General features: G+C 35.3%; 2 protein-coding genes across 5 annotated transcripts in view; one reads left to right on the top strand and one right to left on the bottom strand.

Annotated features, from left to right (window-relative positions):
* The window catches only part of SULF2 (sulfatase 2), a 298,168-nt gene extending 292,026 nt beyond the window's left edge, over positions 1 to 6,142 (top strand). For all 4 annotated transcript variants that reach the window (XM_039351249.1, XM_039351250.1, XM_039351252.1 and 1 more), the window contains 3 exons: positions 387 to 417; positions 838 to 888; positions 2,282 to 6,142. In XM_039351249.1, the coding sequence (XP_039207183.1) occupies positions 387 to 417; positions 838 to 888; positions 2,282 to 2,312 (113 nt within the window). In that variant the 3' untranslated portion in view covers positions 2,313 to 6,142. The remainder of the gene's footprint in view (positions 1 to 386; positions 418 to 837; positions 889 to 2,281) is intronic.
* A 1,037-nt stretch (positions 6,143 to 7,179) lies between these two features.
* The window catches only part of NCOA3 (nuclear receptor coactivator 3), a 93,343-nt gene continuing 77,399 nt past the window's right edge, over positions 7,180 to 23,123 (bottom strand). The window contains 13 exon segments of the mRNA XM_039351247.1: positions 7,180 to 9,254; positions 9,617 to 9,758; positions 10,431 to 10,605; positions 11,716 to 11,941; positions 12,527 to 12,631; positions 13,272 to 13,571; positions 14,559 to 14,730; positions 16,056 to 16,182; positions 18,109 to 18,345; positions 18,983 to 19,177; positions 19,497 to 19,635; positions 20,311 to 21,164; positions 21,444 to 21,829. Coding sequence (XP_039207181.1) covers positions 9,243 to 9,254; positions 9,617 to 9,758; positions 10,431 to 10,605; positions 11,716 to 11,941; positions 12,527 to 12,631; positions 13,272 to 13,571; positions 14,559 to 14,730; positions 16,056 to 16,182; positions 18,109 to 18,345; positions 18,983 to 19,177; positions 19,497 to 19,635; positions 20,311 to 21,164; positions 21,444 to 21,829 — 3,070 coding nt within the window. The 3' untranslated portion in view covers positions 7,180 to 9,242.

Here is a 23,123-nt window from a genome sequence, read left to right on the forward strand (position 1 = left end):
TGTTTAAAGTGATAAAATATTAGTTAATAGCTATATGTGTCTTTGTGGAATAGCAGTGTAAAAAAGTGCAGAGAATGGCTTTACTCAATGACTTTATTTAAATTCAGTAGTCCATTACTTCGCCTATGTATCAAGCTGAAGTTGGGGCATCATAAATGTGAACCAGCTTTGGATTTATTAATAGGAATATAACTTGAATTGGGTAGATTGAACTGCCTCATTCTACATTCAGCTGATATGGTTTTGTTCTCTCAAACCTGTGTGTTTAGCAGGTACCAGTCCTTAAAACAAACTTTTGATAGTTTATTTTGTTTTTACAATATGCTTTCTCCCCCCCCCCTTGTTTCCATAAACTCTTGTTAATTAGTATTATTTTCTTTATTTAGGTCTTAAAGATGGAAGCTATGAACAATACAGGTACTACTACTAATGATAAGTTTCCCCATCTCCAGAAGTAAATCTACACTAAATATTGAAATAATCCATAGGCAAATAGAATTAGGTTATGGTGAAGACAGCAAAACATTGGATTCCTTTTGGTACTTTAATGTTATAAATGTTCAATATTTTATTGCCTACCCAGCATACTTGCTTGCTTGCTTGCTCTCTTTCTTTTTCTTTCTTCCTTTCTTTCTTTCTTTCTTTCTTTCTTTCTTTCTTTCTTTCTTTCTTTCTTTCTTTCTTTCTTTCTTTTTCTTTTTCTTTCTTTCTTTTCTTTTCCTTTCCTTTCTTTTTCTTTCTTTCTGTCTTTCCTTCCTTCCTTTCTTTTTCTTTTTTTTTCTTTCTTCAATAAGATATCTGACTAATTTTTCTCTCCCATTGTGTCTCAAAAATTAGGCAGTTTCAACGTCGAAAATGGCCAGAAATGAAAAAATCTTCCAAGTCACTGTAAGTTGAAATGTATTCATGTAAATCATTTTTATGTTATTTCTTGCACGCAGTATATATACAATTTCATATATTCTAATTTTAGTCCATCTTCACAGAGAGTAGGTTGACAGAATTCTTGGAGTCTAATACTTGGAGTCTCTAGCAAAAGGTTTACTGGGTTCAGTACTAATATGATGGAACCTTCAAAGTTGAATTACTATATCACGGAGCCCCAATACTTAGAAAAGATATTTTTTGTCTGAATTCTGAATTTGCCTGCTAATCAGAGTGGAATGCTGCCTTATGCCTATATAGAGATAGTCCTCAACTTACATTCATTTAGTGACCTTCAAAGTTATAGTAGCACAGAAAAAAATGACATAACTTTTTCACACAACTGTTGCAACAGCCCCACAGTCATGACGTCAAAATTCAGATGCTTGGCAACTGGCATGTGTTTATGACAGTTGCATGTTCCGGTATCATGTGATCACCATTTGTAATCTTGCCAGCCGATGCCCAACAAGAAAAGTCAATGGGGAAAGACTTAACACTCAACTGTAGTGATTCACTTAACGGTTATGGTAAAAAGATCATAAAATTGGGCAAAATTCATTTAAGAGCTTCCTAGCTTAGCAACAGAAATTCGGAGCTCAATTGTGGCCATAAGTCAAGGACTATGGTATGGAATGCATTAGGCAAATGTGTTAGCAGCCTTCCAGCTGTGCTAATCTAAAGCAAAAGCTGGAGCTCAAACTTGAGCCCAAGTTTAAAAATCATTAAGCATTATATTAGGACAGAGAATCTTATGCAGCCGAGATCTATCTTTCTTCCTTCCTTCCTTCCTTCCTTCCTTCCTTCCTTCCTTCCTTCCTTCCTTCCTTCCTTCCTTCCTTCCTTTCCTCCCTGCCTCCCTCCCTCCTTCCTTCCTCAAAAATTGTTGCCCTATGATACACTATTTTGCCCAGTTAAAGGTCATGACAATAAAATGTTTAGAGATATAGCAATAGCACTTAGATTTACATACTGCTCCATATTGCTTTACCCTCTGAGCAGTTTACAAATGGCATCATATTCCCCCAACAATCTAGGTCCTCATTTTACTGACCTCTGAAGGCTGCAAGGCTGAGTCAACCTTTAGCCACTCAGGATCAAACGCCTGATTGTGGGCAGTTAGCCTGCAATACTGCATTTTAATTATTGTGCCACCACAGTTCTTAATATAGATGTCAAATTCCTTCTAAAAATTCAGGGAGATGATGATCTCCACTATTATAGAAGGTTCCATATGTAGCCTGTGGTTCACATTCTTTTCCTTGTGTGAAATTAGTAAAATTAGACTTCTCCTTTCTAGTCCAACTGGTTATGGTGACAATGAACTAATGATATGTCTTTTATTTCTATTTCACAGAGGGCAACTTTGGGAAGGCTGGGAGGGATAATTTCCCAGAACTGCTAGACCTCAATGAGGATACAACCTGGCCGGAACTTGAATTCTTGTACAGACTTAATAAAGTATGTATGATTTCAGACAGAATTATAATCTTAGCCTGGAGGACTGGATGAACTTTGATGCTAAGGTAAATAGGATATTTGCATTTTGATGCAGTCCAAAATGATGCAGTTATCTTCTGGAGACTACTGTTGTCAAGATCCTGTATCCTACTAGTTTATTCGCATTTGCTTTGGATTATACCTCACTTGCTTCACAAGCTATTTTATTTTGGTCAATCACCTGAGATACTATTCCAAAAGAGGACAGCAGAGAAACATCGCAAGCCTTAGAATCCTGAAAGGCAAAAGCACAGATCACATTTCAGCAGAAAACCATTTTATATTTTCTTTAAATTAAGGCATTGGAAAGGCAAATGAAGATAGTAACACAATTCTTTTTTCTTTCTGGCTTGGACAAATTAAACTTTGAAGCACTGATAAAAAAAAATCTGCTAAGGTATTCTAGGATCTGCAAAGGATATTACTGAAAAGAAGCACCAATTCAGCACTGTAATATTGTCACTTCTTTGTCCACCACAAAATGCAGTTTAGTTCACAGTTTTCACATCTTCCTTGAGTTTGACAGAAGAAACAGAAAATAAACCTGCGCTCAGAGAAACCACTTTTCCACCATTGTAATGTAAATACTCAGTGTTCCATTTCAAAAAAAATCCAATCCAGAGGACTTTTGTTACTGAAATATTGGCATGCCCCAATGTCATTTCTGAAAATGTCACTTCACTGCATAATGAAACTTTAGAATTCATCATTTTTTTTAAAAAAAAAAACACTGCAAAATTAAAAGCAGTTGATGTATGTCTTGAATTTTAACAAAGTTGGATTTGTATTAAGTCTTTGTGGTTATATTGTATGTTTAAAAAAAACAAAATTATTACTATAAAAAAGCACTTGTTTACTTTTATACTTGGAGCGTTTAAAAAAGATAATTCTATGATCAATATACAAGCAACTTAATTCTAGTTTGTTACCAAAAGATGAATTTGTATACCTGTATGTTAGAAGAAATACGTTTCTGAAAATTTACAAACATAACTTAGAGGATGGGAGAGAACTTTTCCCAATAAGACCTGACTTTTTAAAAACTGAACTGTTTCCAAATTCAGTCTCATATAAATTTCTCTTATTCCATTACTTGAACACATCAAAAACAGAATTTCAATTTCCTTCATTGTTTTTCTACTACACATTTCATCTTCTGCCGTTGAGAAATTGTGTTTTTTTTATTTTGTTTATATAGTCATAGTGCTTGCCTACCAGCCATTCATTGAAGTTACTGTGGTACTGAAAAACATTGTGGCCTATTTATGACCAATACAATCTTCTGAGGCAGCATCCATCATGGTCACCATTACTGTCAATTCACATTGTTTTGTGGCTGACCTGTGAGGTTTTTTTTTTCTTTTTCCCCCCTTGCAGAGAGATTGGCAATAAAAGGATTGCAAGAAAGTGAGCTGCACATTGAAAGCAATACAGTCATGCAGACTGGAAACCTCAGATGTGTTATTCATCGCATGAATTCTCACTTAGCAACCGCTTTGCTAGCCCCACTTAAGAAAGGTTAAGCAAGGACTACCTCTCTGTTTTTGTAACAAACACCACACACAAAACCTTCTCAACACAATTCTAGGTGGTTTACAACTATGAAAAAAATACATACAGCCACAGTAATAAACCATAATTAAGCAAGCCCAACCCTTACAAAACAGACTTCTCCAAAACTTCTAGGAAGCACTTTTTAATGAGGTGCCATTCAGTAGCAAGCTGCTGCAGAGAAAGGAGGTCACTCTGCTAGCTCTGATTTCCCAGTAAGGGGAAGAACTCTTAGCCTCATCATAATGGCGTATACATCTGGAGCAAATACCGTAGTCATGAAGTTAGCATGGCTCTTATCCATAAAGAGCTTTATAGGTAACTAATAAATAAGACCTAGAAGTCAGCCAGCACTGGTAATATTTATATCATTCTTCTATATCATCTTTTATCAGTGAGCAAAGCAGGTGACGGCATTCTGCTCCAGCTCCCAAATTGTTTTGCAGAGTAGATTCATGTTGTGAATTGTAACAACAGAACTAGGAGATAACAAGGGCTGAAGAAATTATAGTTAGCACATCCTGATCCAGGTAAGAGTACAACTGGAAGATGGAGAAGGCTCTCCTGCCACAACTGGCACCTGTTGCTTTAGTGAGGTGAGATGGTTCCAGGAGGACCCCCATACACACACTCCTTCAGAGGAAAGCTGCCCTATCCATAGCTAAGCAGGGAGCTTTGCTGGTACCAGAAGGCCTCTGCAGAAACAGGAACTCCTCTTAGTGGGATTCATTCTGAGCCTATACTGTGCCAGTTAGTTCCTCAAAAGTCGAAATTTCTACAACTCCTGTAAAGTCATGAGTGGAAATACAAAGTTGGGCCCTATTAGCATAGTACCAGTGCCTCACCCAAAGTTGGCATATTATCTTTCTCAGAGATGTTAATTTTTAATATCAGAGCTTTTACATATGGCACATAGAGGAAATTAAAAGACTTGAGCTTTTAAAATCCCAAAATAGAAATAGTGAAGGACTTTTCTCTACTTTCTTTCCTAAAAAAGAGAATTTGGTGGCAGGACTTTAGTAATCTACGATGGTTAGATCAAGTGATGGCTTCCTAAAGAGAGACAACATCCCCTATTTCAAGACGAGTGATATTGCAGTGACTGGGAGATGCCAAAAATATCACAATTTTCGTTGAAGTTTTGTCATGTGGCCCACAATCATGCATATATCTAAGTTTAAATCATGTTGACTCTGGTTTTTCAAACAACTGCATAGAGAAAAGGAACTTCCATTTGAATATGAGTAAGGGCTACATACAGCCAATGTTAGCTTTAAGTGGCAACCATAGAATTTGGTCTGTGCTGGCTCTTTTATATTTATCACATTATGGAATAATTATAAGTGCAGACATTCTATAGAACCATTATGTTGAAACTTACGTAGTATCAAATGTATAACAAGCAATTATGAAACTAAACACTATCAACCAATTATATTCAGGCTTTTTCTGAATGAAAAATGTTTCCTTTATGCATTGTATCCAACTCTATATGTCACCTGATTTTGGAAATTTAACTTATATTAGTCAATTATATTAGGACAGAATCTAATTGAGGAGTAAAAATGTAAGTGAAAGTATATAGTGCTTACAATTTAAGATTTAATCATGCCACCAAAGTTCAGTTTCAAATAGAAACCTTTATTTACATTATTATCCATATTCAAACAAAACAAATTAACACCATATAAACAAGACCACATCCCAGGCCCCCATTGTTTAAAATGCCAGTGTCCACCGGAGGCTTTGTGTGATGTAAAGATCACTTGTACAAGTCATGTTAAGTGTAAACTAATTCCAGAATTAATTTTAAATATTGTAGGCCAGGGGTGTCAAACTGCCAGCCCACGGGCCAGATGCATCATGGCGAAACCGCGTCTACCCCATTGCCAACTATAGAAAAAAAGTTGTGATACATCACATGACATTGCGAGTTTGACACCCCTGCTGTAGGCCTTTCTCCTGAGACAAGAAATATTGCTTTCATTTGAAGGATTTCAACATTGCTGCCACGTGACAGTCTGCTACTAAATTGTCTATGCTAATTTGTGCAACATTCAAGTGGTTTCATCTGAAAAAGGTTTTACTAAAGTAAAAGCATAAAGAAAAAAGACTAGATAGAAAGTAGCTAAACTGGTTAACCAAGCACAAACCAAGAAAAAAAAAGTATGCATCCCAGCAAATAAATTGGGTGGGATGAGAACGGGCTTACTACAGAGATAATTTTTTGCCATAATAAACCATCCAAATGCTGTACAATCTGCACTACAGCTACTAAATATACTGCTTTTTAAAGGAGAATATTTGTAGCTCAGGGTTGAAATGAGGGTGTCCTTGGTGCTCTCTGAGCTTGATCCCATGATCATGTGACCACAGTGTGCAACTTTTTTGCCAATTTCTGATCTGTTCTTATGATTATGCGATTCACTTTACAACCGCATGATTCATATTTATAATCTTGTGATTCGCTTAACTACTATCTAAAATTAGGTCCAATCACTTGGGTGTCTCGATTTATAACCACTGTGACTTGTCACCAAAATTCCAGTCCCAATTGTGGTGGAAAGTTGATACTTTGAATTAACAGTACTTAAGACTTTTCTTCGTAGTAGCGATTCAAAATGCAATTTTTGAAATGTATGATTGTTTTTGTACTTAAAATTTATTTTTAAATTGTTGGAATCAATAAAGTAACAACAGGGAAAAGAATCAGTGGACAGGAAATACCAGATTTTACAAATACTCAGGAATACTCATTCATATTCAGGAAGAACTAATTTGAAAATGTAATGGAAATAATGAAACCAGAGTTTAAAAAGAAGGAAATAGAAACTGTCAGATGACAGACCAACTTTATAAAGCAACTGAGTTCACAGTTATTACCAAAATTCTCAAGACCTATAAAACTTTAAATTTTACCAACTGTTCCAACTTCATAGGAAGAGTTCTCATATTGCAGAATGCTTCACGGGATGTAAGAACAGCCCTTTTCAAGTTTGAAACTAGTTTGGGATTCATAATGTTTTGCACATATATGCTTTTTAGCTTTTCACCATGAGGTTGCCCTTTGCACTGAAAATGGCTTCCAAAAAGCTTTTTTTTTACTGTAATAAACACAGTAAATAACTTGTCTACAACACAATAAACCTCAATTCAGAGGCACCTTGAATGCTCAGAAGTTGTGATATGAATCTGTACAACATATTTCCTCAATTATTTATTATTAAGGTTTTAATATGTGATGAGATGTGGAGTTTCGTATGAATTACTTTAAATAATTACTCAAAGCTACTACAATTTAAACATTAAATATAATTCATTAACTTACAGATTAACTGATATTTCAGAAAAAGTAAAAGGATCAGGAAGCTTCTGGTCATTTGCAGGGAAAATATGCACATCGGAATACACATAACTCTGGATCAAAACTCAAATATTTAAAAGACAACTTTAAGAAAATGTAATACAATCACTGGGTGAACTATATAAAAAGGCCACAGTTCAGTGTGTGCTCAGAATACAGCAGCCTTGGAGTAGAGAGAGCAAAGAAATTCTATCTCTCAGGATAAAATTGCAAAGCTTCTGCAAAAGTTAAAATAAATTTCCAATACAAATCAAATACTGTAATCAAAATTACCAGTTTACATATTCAGGAAGAACTAATTTGAAAATGTAATAGGAATAATGAAACTACACACTACACTGCTTCAGACATTTTAATCTACCTTTTGAAATAGTTCATTCTGAATCACTACAATTATTTTCCTGGAAAAAAGGCAATACACAGACTTTCATTTATTTGCCATAAAGAGAAAGAAAAAATATGGCATTTCTAGCCTTAAAGTTGTAGATAATGATATGAAGGGTAATGCATAAAAATAAATTTATTTGTTGCCCATATTGCAATAAGGCGTAATATAATTGATTAATTGCCATTCACAAAAGATTCTGGGGAAGTTACACAAGAGATTTGGCCTCCAGATGACAGAAGACATTTAACACACACAAAAACATGTTCTGAGTAACACTGAATTTCTTTAAAAAAGTTAGCCAAGTGGCCTGGAGCAGAGGCTCTTTTGTTGAAAAAGCAGATTATATTAAAAATTCAACAAACTGTTAACAGCTAAAATGAGCCTTTTTGTCATCAAATTGCTCTCTATTAAAAAAAGTAACAAAGTGCACACTTAAAGTATAGAGAAAAATTTAAGACCACTAAAATATGCCCAAAATATCTTAAAAAGCCAGTACATAATTTTCTAAATAAATTGTCAGAAACCAAGAGACAACAAGGGCTACAATTACCCAGCTCCAAAACCATTTAAATAATAATAAAAAAAATCCTATTTGGACGCCTCTTAACTAAATTGAGTTTACAGAAATTATCTTTTGTTAAATAGCTTCACAAACTCTGCAAAAATGAGTTAGTGACCTACAAAAGTCATATATTTATCGTACAACATCTTAAGATATTTACAAAACATATTCACAAACATTTTTTGTTTCAAACTCCAATGTCTTTTTGAGTTTTATATGAAGTTCAGGAACTGTGATTATTGCTTCAATTACCATGATTAGAAACACAGTATGTAACTGCAATTTAGAATGATCTTTAAAAGGGAGAGGTTCCATCCAATCATTCTTAACCATACTGCATTTCCATATATCATTTTGTAAAGTGCACAAATCTGCACATCAGGGTGGAGATCTCTGTCATAATTATACGTATCTCCCTGAAACCTTTTGGCATCAAAAGCATAATTTGGATTCTATGATGCGTATGAGTTGTAATATGCAGATCCAAATTCCAACATACGGAAGCAACTTTAACAGCAGCATGACAATTGACTGCTTTGTTTCATGGTTACATCAAGGCCAAGAGCTACATTTTATCAGAAGTTCTTACTATGTAACTCAAGATTATTACCAGGATTTCTCCAGGCACTTTGGTCTGTGGTTATGGGCTTTGAATAGAATTAGTATACAAACTATCTGCCCATTACACTTACTCAAATGTTGTTGCTATGTTTCTATAGGTAGAATGCCAAAGTAATATTTGACCCTTTTGTAACATTATACAGTGACATTTTGATTCTATCCATCACATCCAAACTTCATAACTTATAAAGTCACTAAGGATATCTTCATGGAAAGGAAGTGGTTTTTTTCCATAAGGCTACATGTTTGACATGATACTTTGTGCACTTTTCTGTAATACAGTTCACCAACATCTATGGCATCAGCCAGTTAGGGGATCCTGGCGGGATATGTCAGCAATATTTCTGCAGAAAAGAACAATAGAAAAATATAAGAGAAACAAACACTAGAATATGATGAAAGTAATATTGCAATTCTAGAGATTAAGCATATAAACATAAATTAATTGGCAATTGGTGCTTGGAACACTGCAGAATGAATTTTGGTCCCAAAGTTACTTTTTTAGTTCTGAACTGCAGAAGCTTCTTGGATGATAAGCGAAACGTTTTTAAGGAAGAAAAACCAAGAAAGTCCAGTTGCCTTTTGGAAAAAGCTCCTTTGGGACAGCCATGAGCTGGATGACTGAGAATCTCCATAGATTTCTACCTTAAAGTACTTAAAGGAGTTGATCATGGCTGGTGATCTGTGGAAACTGAATGCCGCTTACCTGATCAGGACCCATGGCCATTCCTGACATAGGCATAGTATTAATATTCATCTGGCCCATGTGGCCTCCACTACTGTTCATGTGTATCATATTGTAACTTGCTGGATTCCCTGGGTGGCTGAACTGCTGCTGTGGAAAAGAACTACGGGACACAAGAATACGGAAAAAAAAAGATAAATTACTGAATATAATTGCAATTTCACAAGACATAATAGGAGATGGTAGCAATACCATCAATATCGAAGTGGCTTTAAAAATAGCAGAGGTCATTCAAGGTGAGCAAATATAAGATGATGGATAGCAAGGGACTCTGATTAATTCTGATTTCTATTTTTCTTATATTTCTTAAGATAGCTAAAGTCTGCAATATAAAAAGTTCTACATTTTTAAAATCAAATATTCTAACTTTTATTTGAACACAACACTCTACCTATTTAAATATAAGTGGGAATAATCTAATTTATATCTAGCAGAGTAACATGTTCAGGTTAAGATCTAGATAAAAAGTTACATTAATTAGACCACATGGTCTATATAGTCTCTCAACCATGCAGAGAGCATTATATCCAAGGAAATGAGTGGAACCTCACTGGAAGGAATGAGCAATTGGAGCTCGTTTCTCAGAATGTTTCCATTTTTTTTAACTCTTTGTAGTTTTAAGGTTCTGCTGACAGTTGATACATCAAGCTACAGTTAAGCTAAAATCTGAGGCAAAAGTAGAAAAAAAGGCAAACAAAAGGGCTTCCTCCTGTTATTGAAAACCTGCATTTGTGCTGTCACTGTCGTTCTGAAAATGCCAAGATTTTTCTCTCACCTGCTCCTGGCAATGTTTCCTGAAGGCCATCCCTTCATCTCTGGCGTTGGGTACATTGGTGAAGCCTGGGGATGTGGCAATATTGAATTTTGTGAAGGTCCAACTCTTTGAGCCATCATGGCATTGGGAGGACTTGATACCCTGCTAAAGGCAGGATCAGGTTGCTGGCTCATTCCTTGAAAAGGACATAAGGTAACAGTTTGATCATTATTTCTAATTCAATATACTTTTGTTTAAGGAAGAAATGCATTATGATGTCTTTATGTAGTTCAATCAACACTGAACCCTGGTAATAATCAGTTCAGCATATAGTTCACAACATGGACCCTAGAAAGGATTTCCTATATTTGTCTTGAATTTTGCTCATTTTTAACAGATCCTTGATCATATAAAACTAGCTACTGACACAACAGACACTGTTCTCCTACTGGTATGTATGTATGTATATGCTGTTGCTAAGTCAGGGCTGAATCTAATCCACAATGAATATTATTCCTTTAGTAAGTAAAAGACTTGCAACAACATGCAATTTGAATGTTTTGCCTTTTGCTTTTATCAGAAGTTATAGAAAATGGTTTTCAAGATGCAGAATTTCTCTTCATCTGATTTAATCAAATACTTACTAAATAAAGAACCTAGTGGTATAGTAGAAGAAAGCATCATTTTGAAGAACCACAGTACTCAAGAGAACTGCATCTTTAGTTCTGTACCAGTGTTAAAAGGTCAAGACTCCCTCTTCTCTTAATGGATTCAGATACTAACTGAACTTATGTACTTTCTTCAATTTCATAGGTTGCCAACATGGATATAAAACATATATTCACCTAGTATATCTATGTGGTTGCCAGAAGTCAAAAATGACTTCTGGTACATAATCAATCAATGTGATCAGACTGGCTAATTTGAATTCATTCTGAAAAAATTAAATTGTTGGAATAAAGGAGAAATAATTTGAATGTAGGAAACCAAAGTAACAAATTTAAGATACTTGTATGCTCTTGAACCATTTCACTGACAGAAGAGAAACATTTTGAGCAATTAAGAAATAAATGAGCAGTAACCGAAATCAAAGCCCTACAATCAACATAATTGCAAAGATAAATGCCATCTAATCGTAAGCCTCTCTCTGACAATTCTATTTTAGATCATTTGAAAATTACCAATCTCCTTCCTGCTTATATTTATTTATATTCAGCTTTTGTCCTTAAGAACAGAGGTACTTCATTCAGGCCAACATTTAGGTCCAGAAGAGAGAGGAAGAAAGCTGAATCAGTGAAATTAGTACCATAATTTGGAGAATACGGGAACTGTTGGGGTGGGACGGGAGCCATCAGAGAGCCTGTAACAGCACCATCGATGTTTCCTGAGGCAGATACATTTGGGGGAGGACTGAAAGCTGGAGGTTGTTGCTGTTGCTGCTGCATCATCATGGCCATTCTTTGCTGTCTGATATGATGACTTATTAACTCCCTGTTGCGTTGTGCCACCATCTGAGCATTAAGGAAGCCTTGCTGTTAACACCAAAACAAGAGGATAAGGAATAAGCCATTCACCATAAAAATATTAAATGTGTTGTCATAATACTTATTTAATAAATTTAAACTCTGATGGAAGATGTACATCAATTCTACAGTGAAAACACATATTATGATCTGGTATATGATAATTCAAAATTCACTGCCTGCCTGCTCTATTTATGCAGCCAAAATCACACTATCCATGCAGAAGAGAGCAGTATGAGGGTTAGCCCAAACTCTGGACAGAATAATCTGAAATAACAGATGATCATCTGGGCTGGAGGCTTGACTGACAAGTCCAACCATCTTGGAGTAGTGTCCCACTTCTGTGTTGTTATAAACCAAAAACTAAATATGCCTATGTAATCACTAGAATTCAGGGTCAATCTGAAGAACATTTAACTTTTTATTTAAAGCTTCAGCAGCTGATAGAGTAAAGGTATCAATGACCAAATACAAAATATGAGAATGTGATTAGATGGAGAGAACCAAAAAGGCAAAATAAAGCAGGAAATGGGAGGCCCTTGTACAGTCTGATTCTAACACATGTTGACCAAGACAATATCCTTAATGACTCACTTGTGATCCCATCTGGGGAGGTAGAACAGGTCTCATCACCGATGCACCACCAGGATTGGTATTTTCTATTTTTATATCAAGCGTTTGACGAGTCTGATTCAAAAACTTAAGAAAAAGGAAGCGATACATTGTAAAATAACTATATAAAAATATATCACGTATGCAGTTCTAGAATTATTGTTTTTGTTCAGCAACCAAAATTACCATGGTGCTGAATGAAGCAATTTATCACCGGTGCTTAAAGTTGCCATTGTGATGCCTCCATGGACTCATGATTGTGATCTGGACTCTTTGCAACCTCATTTGCACTTACGACAGGTTGCCAAACCCTCTGCTAGTGAATGGGGGTTTGCTCTCTGCTTATATAAAGTAGCTTGCCCTGCCCGTATTTGATGGGGGTGTGGTTTTCTCCTTAGTAGGTCCTTGATTAGGGTATTGCTTACTGCTAGATTGTCTGTCTGAAGTTAATTCCTGTTTATCTGGGAATTGACTGCTAGAGAGAATGTGATTTGGTCTTTTTGTTTCTTTCTTAGCTTTTTTATTGTTGATTTTGGCAATCTTTTCCAGCAATCAACATCCTCTCCAGCAGCTAGATACATAAGGAATACACCAGACAAACAACCAAGCAGAGTAGTACAGCAATGAAGACTGAATTATTACTGTCTGTATTAAACATTCCAATAGAAGGGGGGAAAAACACAAATGTTACATTTTGGCACAATCCTACTTTTTCAGAACATATTACCTGCTGTCCTTGAAGCCTCTGCTGGAGTTGCATACGGAGCTGCTTTGGAGTATTGCTTCGCGGTCTCATAACATTTGCTCTGGGATGCATGGTTTGCATTGGAAAATTGTTCTGCTGATTCATCTGAGTCATCATCGAGTTAAAGGCTGCCTGTTGGCCCTGAATGCTGCCACTAAAACCACCGGGCATTCCTGCTCCTGGCCCATGGTAGGGTTGACCATATATTGGAGGCTTCTGGTCAATCATGACTGTAGAATCTTGGCTATGAAATGCTTCATGTTTGGATTCCAAAGCTTGTCCCTTCAAAAGAATAGGGAACTTAATTCACTCTCTGCAATAATATATTATGTATATTAATAGACACAACAGAATAATTTTATTCTGCATTTGAGAGAAAGAGAGAGAGAATGAATTTACCTGGAGATGATAATGGCTATTGGAGGAAGGGCATAACTTGACATCTTTTCTGGCACTTCTATGAAAATTATTAGGTGATTTTTCTAACATAATCTAGAAATCTCATTCCTTAGCTCCACTGACTCCTTTCATTCAAAATTATGTTAACAGTATCTGTCATCCACCTAGCATCATTCATTTAGATTAGTAAAATGGTATAGGATTACATTTGCTAATATAGACAAAATATGTACATACCTAATTACAATTATGTACAATAATGGAGCAAGTACTAAGAACAAAACAATTTTAGATGAAAGAATTTGTTTTAAATTATTAAATGGAGCGTTTTTCTCACTATGATTTTGCAGGTTTTAGTTGTGGTACTACAGCAGTGGTTCTCAACCTGTGGATCGGGACCCCATTTGGGGTCGAACGACCATTTCACGGGGGTCGCCAAACAAGACTGTCCGCCATTTTTTCCCCCTTTTCTTTGGCCATGCCCCTGGCACCCAATGATGTATAAGTGGTTGGGGGTCACCACAACATGGGGAACTGTATTATGGGGTCGTGGCATTAGAAAGGTTGAGAACCACTGCACTACAGTATCTTGTGCAGTATTTTGTATCATTTGTTATCCTTTTAATGTATGCTCAGAACTGAAAAAAATTCCCACTGAGCAACAATAAACTGAACTTGAACTATGCTCAGTTTGAGGAGAAGGTGAGAAGTAACAGGTATATACAATCTAAAAACAATTCTCATAGAAGAGAAATATCTACAATAGTGCAGAAAAAGAACTGTACTAGGATGTTCCTCAGTAGCATCCTTATACTTTACAGTATATTCAGCTAAGCCAAAAATAAGAGTTTAAGCGGATCATTTACTTACTTGGTTTACAAGATCTGGAATTCCTAAGGCTCTATCAATTTCTTCAAGGCTGGTAACATCAGTATTGCTCAACAATGTATGCAATTGATCTAGTAGAGCTCTTTCATCACTTTGCCCATCTACGTTTGGAGTAGTATATAATAGGTCATCCAAGGAATTTCTAACTAACTGCCTAGGAAAGACAAATGCTGAAAATGAGCAGGATCTTGTATATTGAAAGCAAGAACTTCTCTGCTAAGATTAATTCTGAAGAGTCCTTGGGGAAAATCTAAGTTAAAGACAGTAAAGACACTGGTACCAACATATAAGAATTTGTCATCCTGAATCTGAAAAAGAAACGCCTCTCTAAACCAACCCATATAATGGTTTTGATTTATTAAAGGGGATATTGTACTATTAATTAGATGATTTAATATGGTGGGAAACAGATAACTTTTAGAAAATAGAACAAGAATATAATCAAATAGATGTGTATTTTGAATATTAGATTTTGTTATAAATTGCGATAAGGGAAACTTTGGTTACCTAAAACCTAGAAATTATAAATATCAAATGTTAAATTTGAATATTGATGGGAAACTAAAAATTGGGAAAAAATCAGTAACAGGACATTGATTGTCTATAAATATTGAATGTAAAAGTAATTGACATATGTATAAGCTAAAAATTTATTGATAAATATTGTAATGATATTTTTACTTAGTTGATATAATAAGAACTGTATTAGCTTAAGTACGAGATATTAGATATTAAAGGAAAAAGAGAGGAAATATTTGATGTTGTAACTTGAGATTTGTACTAAAGATTTTTGTATGTTATTGAACTATTGATTAACCCAGCCACCACGTTGCTTATTAAATACTTAGATGTAAAATTGGAAAATTAATAAAATATTATTTTTTTAAAAAAGAAAAGCTGAGAATCTTTCTAAGTTATAATTATGTGTATGATGAGGCTAGATAAAAGCTTTCAGATATCTAGTTGCTGATGTTATCATACAGGAAAGAAAAGCCAAAGTGGCAAAGACAGAATTACAGTTGGAACATGGAAAGTTAAAAATACATGAATATGAGAAAGCTCGACCAGGTGAAGGACGAAACGAACTACTCAATCAGGCATCAGTCAATTAAACATCGGCATCTCAGGTATTAGCAAATTGAAATGAACTGGAACTGGATACTTTCCATCAGAAAATCATACTACCCGGACCACAAAAAACAAAGAATAAATGGTACTACTTTCATACTCGGTAGGGTTATAGTAGGGAGAATACAATCCAGCCAATGACAAAATAATATTAATTAAACTTCACAGACAGCTTTTAATAGGCTGGTTCAAATTCCAACCCCTAATGCAGAAGATGTGGTTATGGTCAAAGTCAATTTGAAATTAACAGAACATAAAAGCAATATTTGATACTTTTTGATTTGACCAAAATATTTTTCTTATTTGACTGTGACCAAACAATAAAATAATCAGCTAACTAGTCATTATTACCTGTCTTGCAAGCCTTGAGGTGCTTGTTCCATGGAGACTATGCTGTCAGGCCATACATTTGGCTGATTAGGTGGTCCTGGATGTGCATAAGGACTCCCTCCCATTCCTACATTATTCTCATTTGTCCCTAAAAAAAAGAAAAAAAGAAAAAAGAAAAAAAAAGAAAATCCACAGTTGTTTCATTTGCAGGAGCAACAAATATTGAACAGTAATGTAATCATATTAAAAAAAATAGCACTTTACACCGTGTGCACAATTATTAGGCAAGTGGGTACTTTGACCATCTCATCGTCATACATATTTTCCACCTCCAAGCTGTATAAACTTGAATGCTTAGTGGATATAAGCATATCAGGTGATGTGTATCTATATAATGAGGGAGGGTGTGGCCTAAGAAGATCGACACCCTATATCAAAGTGCATAATTATTAGGTAGCTTCTTTTCCTCAGGCAAAATGAGCCAAAAAAGAGATTTAACTGAGCTGAAAAGTCAAACATTGTAAAAAGTCTTTCAGAGGGATGCAGCACTCTTGAAATTGCTAAGATATTGGGGCATGATCACAGAACCATCAAATGTTTTGTTGCAAATAGTCAACAGGGTCGCAAGAAATGTTTTGAGAAAAAAAGACGCACATTAACTGCCAAAGATTTGAGAAGAATTAAACATGAAGCTACCAGGAACCATTATCCTCCAGTGCTGTCATACTCCAGAATTGCAACCTACTGGAGTGCCCAGAAATACAAGATGTTCAGTGCTCAGAGAGCACTCAACCATCACTGAACAAGACACATAAGTTGAAATGGCAAGACTGGGCCAAGAAATGTCTGAAGACAGATTTTTTTCAAAGGTTATATGGACTGATGAGAGTGAATCTTGACGGATCAGACGGATGGGCCCATGGCTGGATCAGTAACGGGCATAGACCTCCATTTCGACTCAGATTCCAGCAAGATGGAGGTGGGGTACTGGTATGGGCTGGTTTTATTAAAGATGAGCTAGTTGGACCTTTGGGGGTTGAAGATGGACTCAAAATCAACTCCCAAATCTACTGCCAGTTTTTAGAAGACACTTTCTTCAAGCAGGAAAACATCTGCATCTTTTAAGAAGACCATGATTCTTATGCAGGACAATGCTCCATTGCATGCATCGAAGTACTCCTCTGCATGGCTAGCCAGTAAAGGCCTTAAAGATGAAAAAATAATGACATGACCCCCTTCCTATCCTGACCTAAACCCTATTGAGAACTTGTGGGCCCCTCTTAAACAGGAGATTTATGGTGAAGGAAGACAGTACACCTCTCTGAACAGTGTCTGGGAGGCCGTGGTTGCTGCTGCACAAAACATTGATCGTCAAAAGATCAAGAAACTGAGTGACTCAATGAATGGAAGGCTTATGACTCTTACTGAAAAGAAGGGTGGCTATAATGGTCACTATTTTTTTAAAAAAATGTTAGAAATGTTTATTTGTATATTTTGAATTATTCGTTATTCTCACTTTAACAGATACAAATAAATGAATGAGATGGGCAAATTTTAATTTTTCATTTAGTTGCATAATAATTCTGCATGCTAATAGTTGCCCAATAATTGTGCACACATAGATATTCTCCTAAGAAAGCCAAAACCTCACTTTTACTTTCTTAAATATTCAGGTTTGAGGTTTATTAACATTTTGGATTGTCCGGGAGCATTGCAGTTGTTCAATAAGAAAATTAATCCTCCAAAATACAACTTGCCTAATAGTTGTGCACACAGTGTAGTTATTAATAAATAATTGAAGTTATATTCCTTTGAACATGGACAGTACAAAATTGATTATTATGGCAGCATGTTTCATGAACAAATTGATTTAGATATGAATCATAACAAGTCTCAAAGTTTGAGATTTACTCAAAGAAATGAGTAATAATGTCCAGAGTAAAGTATAAAAATATGCAAGTGCCAATGACTAGCTGGGAAAAATATGGAAGAGAGAGAAAGAGAGTGGGGTTTAAGGTTATGCCCAAGATCTGAAATACTAAGGGTTCAGTAAATAATAATTGTAATAACTCACTCATATGGATCATTTCCTGTTGGAGCATTGATCTGGTGCCAGGCATACTATTTGACCTCATGGGCAAGCCAAGCATGGATCCTCCCATGGAAGATCGGGCAAGAGAAGAACTGCAGTCTGACCCAGCCCTTGCCATTGAACCAGAAGCTGTAGGCTCCATCCTGCTCAGTTTTGAATTTTGTAGACTCCAATCACTTGCTGAATGCTGATTCACTGAGATGTTTCTGTTACATATCCCTGGAAGAATTGACATATTTAAAGCATTTTACTATCATTACTGAAAAATAAGGAATACAATTCACTTTGTTAAAGTAGGCATTTCTGCTCCTCCTCGTATTCAGATTATAATTCGAGGCCAGAACTGAAAGTATTGTACATATTACAGTATTTTCCCCCATCCTAGTATACGTTGGAATTACAATTTACTGAAAACTTGCCGATTTGGAAAAGACTACACAAGGGCTTTTCTGCCTTTGGATTCCAACTATACTCACAACACATTAAAGTCAAGAAATCCTTGTATAGGAGCATTTTTTGAGGTATGCAGCAATTTCCACCAGAAGAGCTAAACTTTTTAAAGTGGGGATGTAACATGTGAACTTCAAACTTATATGGAATCCATCGTTGAGAACTGATTTTCTGTTCACTTTTTTATCCACTCTGCATTTATGAATCAAATATTTTAGACTCTAAAGTACAGAACAGTCATGTCAATCATTTGTGGTTTCAAATTTCAAAATTTGCAAACCAAACCAACCTATTGTTTACAATACTTGTTTGTTGAAGGATTGCAAATCATCTTTTGATCATACAGATAGAGATTATTAAAATTTTGGAATCCTGATTAAGGTAAAGACAGGAATTACAAACAAACCCATATTGGCTCCAAAATTTTCTTGACTTTCAATCATTCTTGGTCTCTCAGCCAACATGTTTTGCTTCTGTAACATAGAATATGAACTGGCATTTCTCACTGATGAGACAGAATCCATCGATATAGGATTATCTAAAGATATGGCTCTGTTGAAAGGTGGGCGGATGGTCTGCTTAGACAGGGGACTTCTAACACCTATTGAAAAATTAAAATAGAATTGTAAATGCATCATCTGTAAAAAATATTGTCTGTATGTGTATTCAATTATTATTAAATAAAGTATTAAAGAAATATAGTGAAATACTCAAGATCTTATATTCCAGTGTGAAATTAAATTAATACAATATTTCTCCTTCTCTGTACACTTTCAACTCTATAAAGGTCAAGAAAATACAAAATAATATACAAAAAATGTAAAAACTTAACATTAAAAATGAACTACTGTATTGATTTCACTGATTTATAAACATAAACTATTTTGTGAAATAAAATCAGAGTGCAAATAATTCCTTACCTATTAGTGTATTTCCTTGACATAGAGGTAGCTTATTCCCCATACTAACTCCATTTGTAGGTACAGGATTATGGCAAAAATCTGAACTATTTAGATCACCCAAAATTGCATCTAAATTATCCACCAAATTGCCATTTATCTGCAAAACAACATTTTAAATAATTTAGGTTTTAAAATTTCTAGAACAGATTTTATAAGCTAGTATGGACTCAAAACATATGCCTCCAAGACTTAGTATTAACTTTAAAACAACAAAAACAAATGGACAAAATAAAATAAACGTACGTTACAAAATAAAATAAACATACATTTTTGTCTAGGAAGAATAAAAACAACTATTCTGTAAGCTCATACACATAACCCATTTAAAGGATAACTCAGAAAAAAAAAGAAACAGTAATTGCTTAGTTTATCATTTCATTTATTTAACCTGATGGAATCATTTTAAAATAGTTATTAAAATGTTCAAACTTTTAAAATATTAACCACTAAGTTCTTTAAATCTTATAGATGGAAGGCATCTAACTTAAAAGAGTTATTCCAGAATAACTCCTACAGAAAGGAATACCTCTTCAGAATTGGTCTCACCTGGAACCATGTAAAATCTAAAAACAAAGAAAATTGCTATTATATAACTGAGTTAAGAACTAAAGCTGAACAATGTAAGACAATTCCCTCTGGAGTTTTACTTGTCCATGGGACTGTCAAAATTTTTAACAAGACACTGCTTATCAAATAAGCTTGTGGTATGAAACTAAGAGTAAAGAAGTTTTTAACAGAAATTCTGCTTAACACTTGAATACTCATACTCTACCTCTTCTGTGGGTTCTGTTTTTATTTTCATCTCCTTTTCATTACTTGATGTAGGTATGGCTGAACTACAACACTGTCCCATCTTGGTATCCACAGTTTCAATTTTAGGTTTAACGTCTTTTAAAAACGGCTCTTTTCCATCATCCTTATCAAGCAAGTATCTAAGCAGAGCATGATTCTCTTTCTTTTTAGGACTCATCTGTTCCTGTTTTACTTCTCCACAGGAAACTGTGTTAGTATCATGAAATGGATCTTTACCAGTAGCTTCAGCTGTGATTTTTGCTACTTCGGCTGGAGAATTACCATTTCGTAGCAACTTATGTAAAATCTTATGCTTCTCTTGCATGTTTGATGAAGAAACTCCTCCAGATGTAGAAGATGAAACACCAGATGAAGGACTTGTAGCATTGTTAGAAGATTCTTTGCAGCTGGAATCCAAGGGTGAATTTGAAAGTGTTGGATGTCCTCTCTCCTCTGAGGAACAGGTTAGCAATTGAAGAAGCTTTTTATGTCCTTTGCTTTCAGCTGGTCCCCTCTGATCAGCACCTTCAAGGCTCTCCTCTTTGCTATCTTTATTACTATTTGAGTCCCTGGTGTTTGACTGGCACACAGAGCTCTCCACTTGATTCTGCTCACAAAATATGCCAGGCGGGCTTTTTGAATCCTGACTTCCCATTTTGCTTTGTGCAGGAACATTCATATTTGGAGAACTGTCCAGTTTAGGACCTGGTGAAGAAAGTGTGGAGAGGAGAGTTGTTCCAACTCCCTCGCTAATGGCCTGAAGAGCACTAAGTGAGCTGCTTGAAAAGTTGTTGCCGCTTGAATTGCTGACCGGTCCCATTGGAGAGTGTACACCTATAAAAATAGTTCATACTTTAATTAAAAATAGTTTATAAATATTTGAAATGTCTCAGGAAAAAGGAAAACAATGCAAGAAACCTTTCCATGCAAGGTTTCTCACAAGAGAATAATGATATAATTAATTTGAGTAAACTGAGTCTAGGTTTATGTTTCAATACATTACAGGAAATATTTTTAAAGACTGAGTTATAAATAAAAATAAAAAAGCAATATTCTGTAGATAAATGGATATCTTATATTGAAATGGAATATTACTTAGAAAGCCATCTTTACCTGGTACAGGAGAAAACTGGTGTGAATTCACTTTTGGACTCCCACGATTCCTAGGCGATATCATTATATTTGGTTGACTGGCATTCAAGCCTGGGCTGCCATGTGGTGGACTGCTGATATTTAATCCATAATTATGTTGATAAGGAAAAGACTGCACTCCTTGCCCAGAGTTCATTGGTCCCATATTTCCTGGACCCCCATACCTAGCACCACTCATCTGCCCCATCATGTTAGAATCTCCCATGCCATAGTTTCTGTTTTGAAGAGGTACATTTTGCCCAGGTATCATATTCATAATACCTCCACATGAATTGGTGCTTATTGCTGTAGAAGCTCTTATGTTCTGTCCCACGGTATTAGGATTTGGTCGATACCCATTTTGTTCTCTGAAAAGTTGAACAAAGGGATACAATAAAATCAGACTCCAAATCCACTTTTTAATTGTGTTACATTACACACAGAAGAAAAATATACATACGAACAATATAATTCAATATCTCAACATTAATAAAAGAAAAAAGGAAAGAAAAAAGGTTTGGAAAAATGTGGCATAACTCCTCCAAAATCACCAGCTTCTTTCCTGTCCTTTTTAAAAATGAAAATTGATTACATATTGATAATCATTACAATATTTGGGTGGAGTGGGGTCTGATGTGATCAGAACGATCCTGCCTGCAGGGGAAAGGTTGTTATGGTTAATAGTTACTACTTGGTGCAGAAGATAATGGATTGCTTTTCAGCATTATTTATTGTTCAATCTGTTTAATCTAAAAAATTGTTAAGGAAGTATAACAGGAAAGGACAAATACACTGGTATTAATTCAATAAAAGACTAATTGCAACTAATAAATCATTAATATGATTAATTTTTTAAATGGAAAAAGATCTACCGCTCTCCTGTTAGTCTTACCTGCCTGTCTGCTTGCCTGGATTCTAACCTCTTCCCATGTCACAGTCATGTGAGGTTTCATCTCATGAACCATGTAGTCCTCAGATCACAACAACAGCCAGGATGACCAGGATCGCCCTTGTTAAGCAATGCAGGCATATGACCTCCTGCTTTATGACCGCATCACTTAGTGATGGAAATTCTGGTCCCAATTGCTATTGTTATCCAAGAACTATCTGTAACCTATTTAAATGCTCTGATGGTGTCTTTCGGGCTCCAAAAACTAAGAAATGATTAGAAAGCTTTCCTCCTGTTGTTCCTCATCCATAGATAGAAATATTGCCAAAGTAAAGCAACTACTTGCACTGTCTGGGAACTATTAAGGAAGATTCTTCATCACCCTTTTTTCCCACACAAATTCTAAACTACACTGTGTCACTTCAATTAGTTCCACTAAAACCAAACCCTGATTATATTCTACTCCACAAATGACATATTATCCAAGCCAGTAATTTTAGGAAGTTCTGTTTTCAAAAAATGGTTAAGAAAGAAAATAAACACCTTTTCTTCTTCATTCCTGTCCTCTTGAGATTAGCTCAACTGAGCCTCAGATACTGCAGAAGCTCCAATATTTATGCCCACTGAAATAATACATAGGACTACCATTTTATTATCTTTAAGCAAAACCATAACAAAAAATAATTCTTTTGGAAGGTAATAAGTAACATTACTTATTTCGCCATGGAGTGAATCTACTTTCCATAAATTCAGCTGCTAATTTTTTTAATCAC

This window comes from Crotalus tigris, unplaced genomic scaffold (assembly GCF_016545835.1).
Source record: "Crotalus tigris isolate CLP2741 ecotype Arizona unplaced genomic scaffold, ASM1654583v1 scf7180000018371.15429387391:27106975, whole genome shotgun sequence".
Classification (NCBI taxonomy): Eukaryota; Metazoa; Chordata; class Lepidosauria; order Squamata; family Viperidae; genus Crotalus; species Crotalus tigris.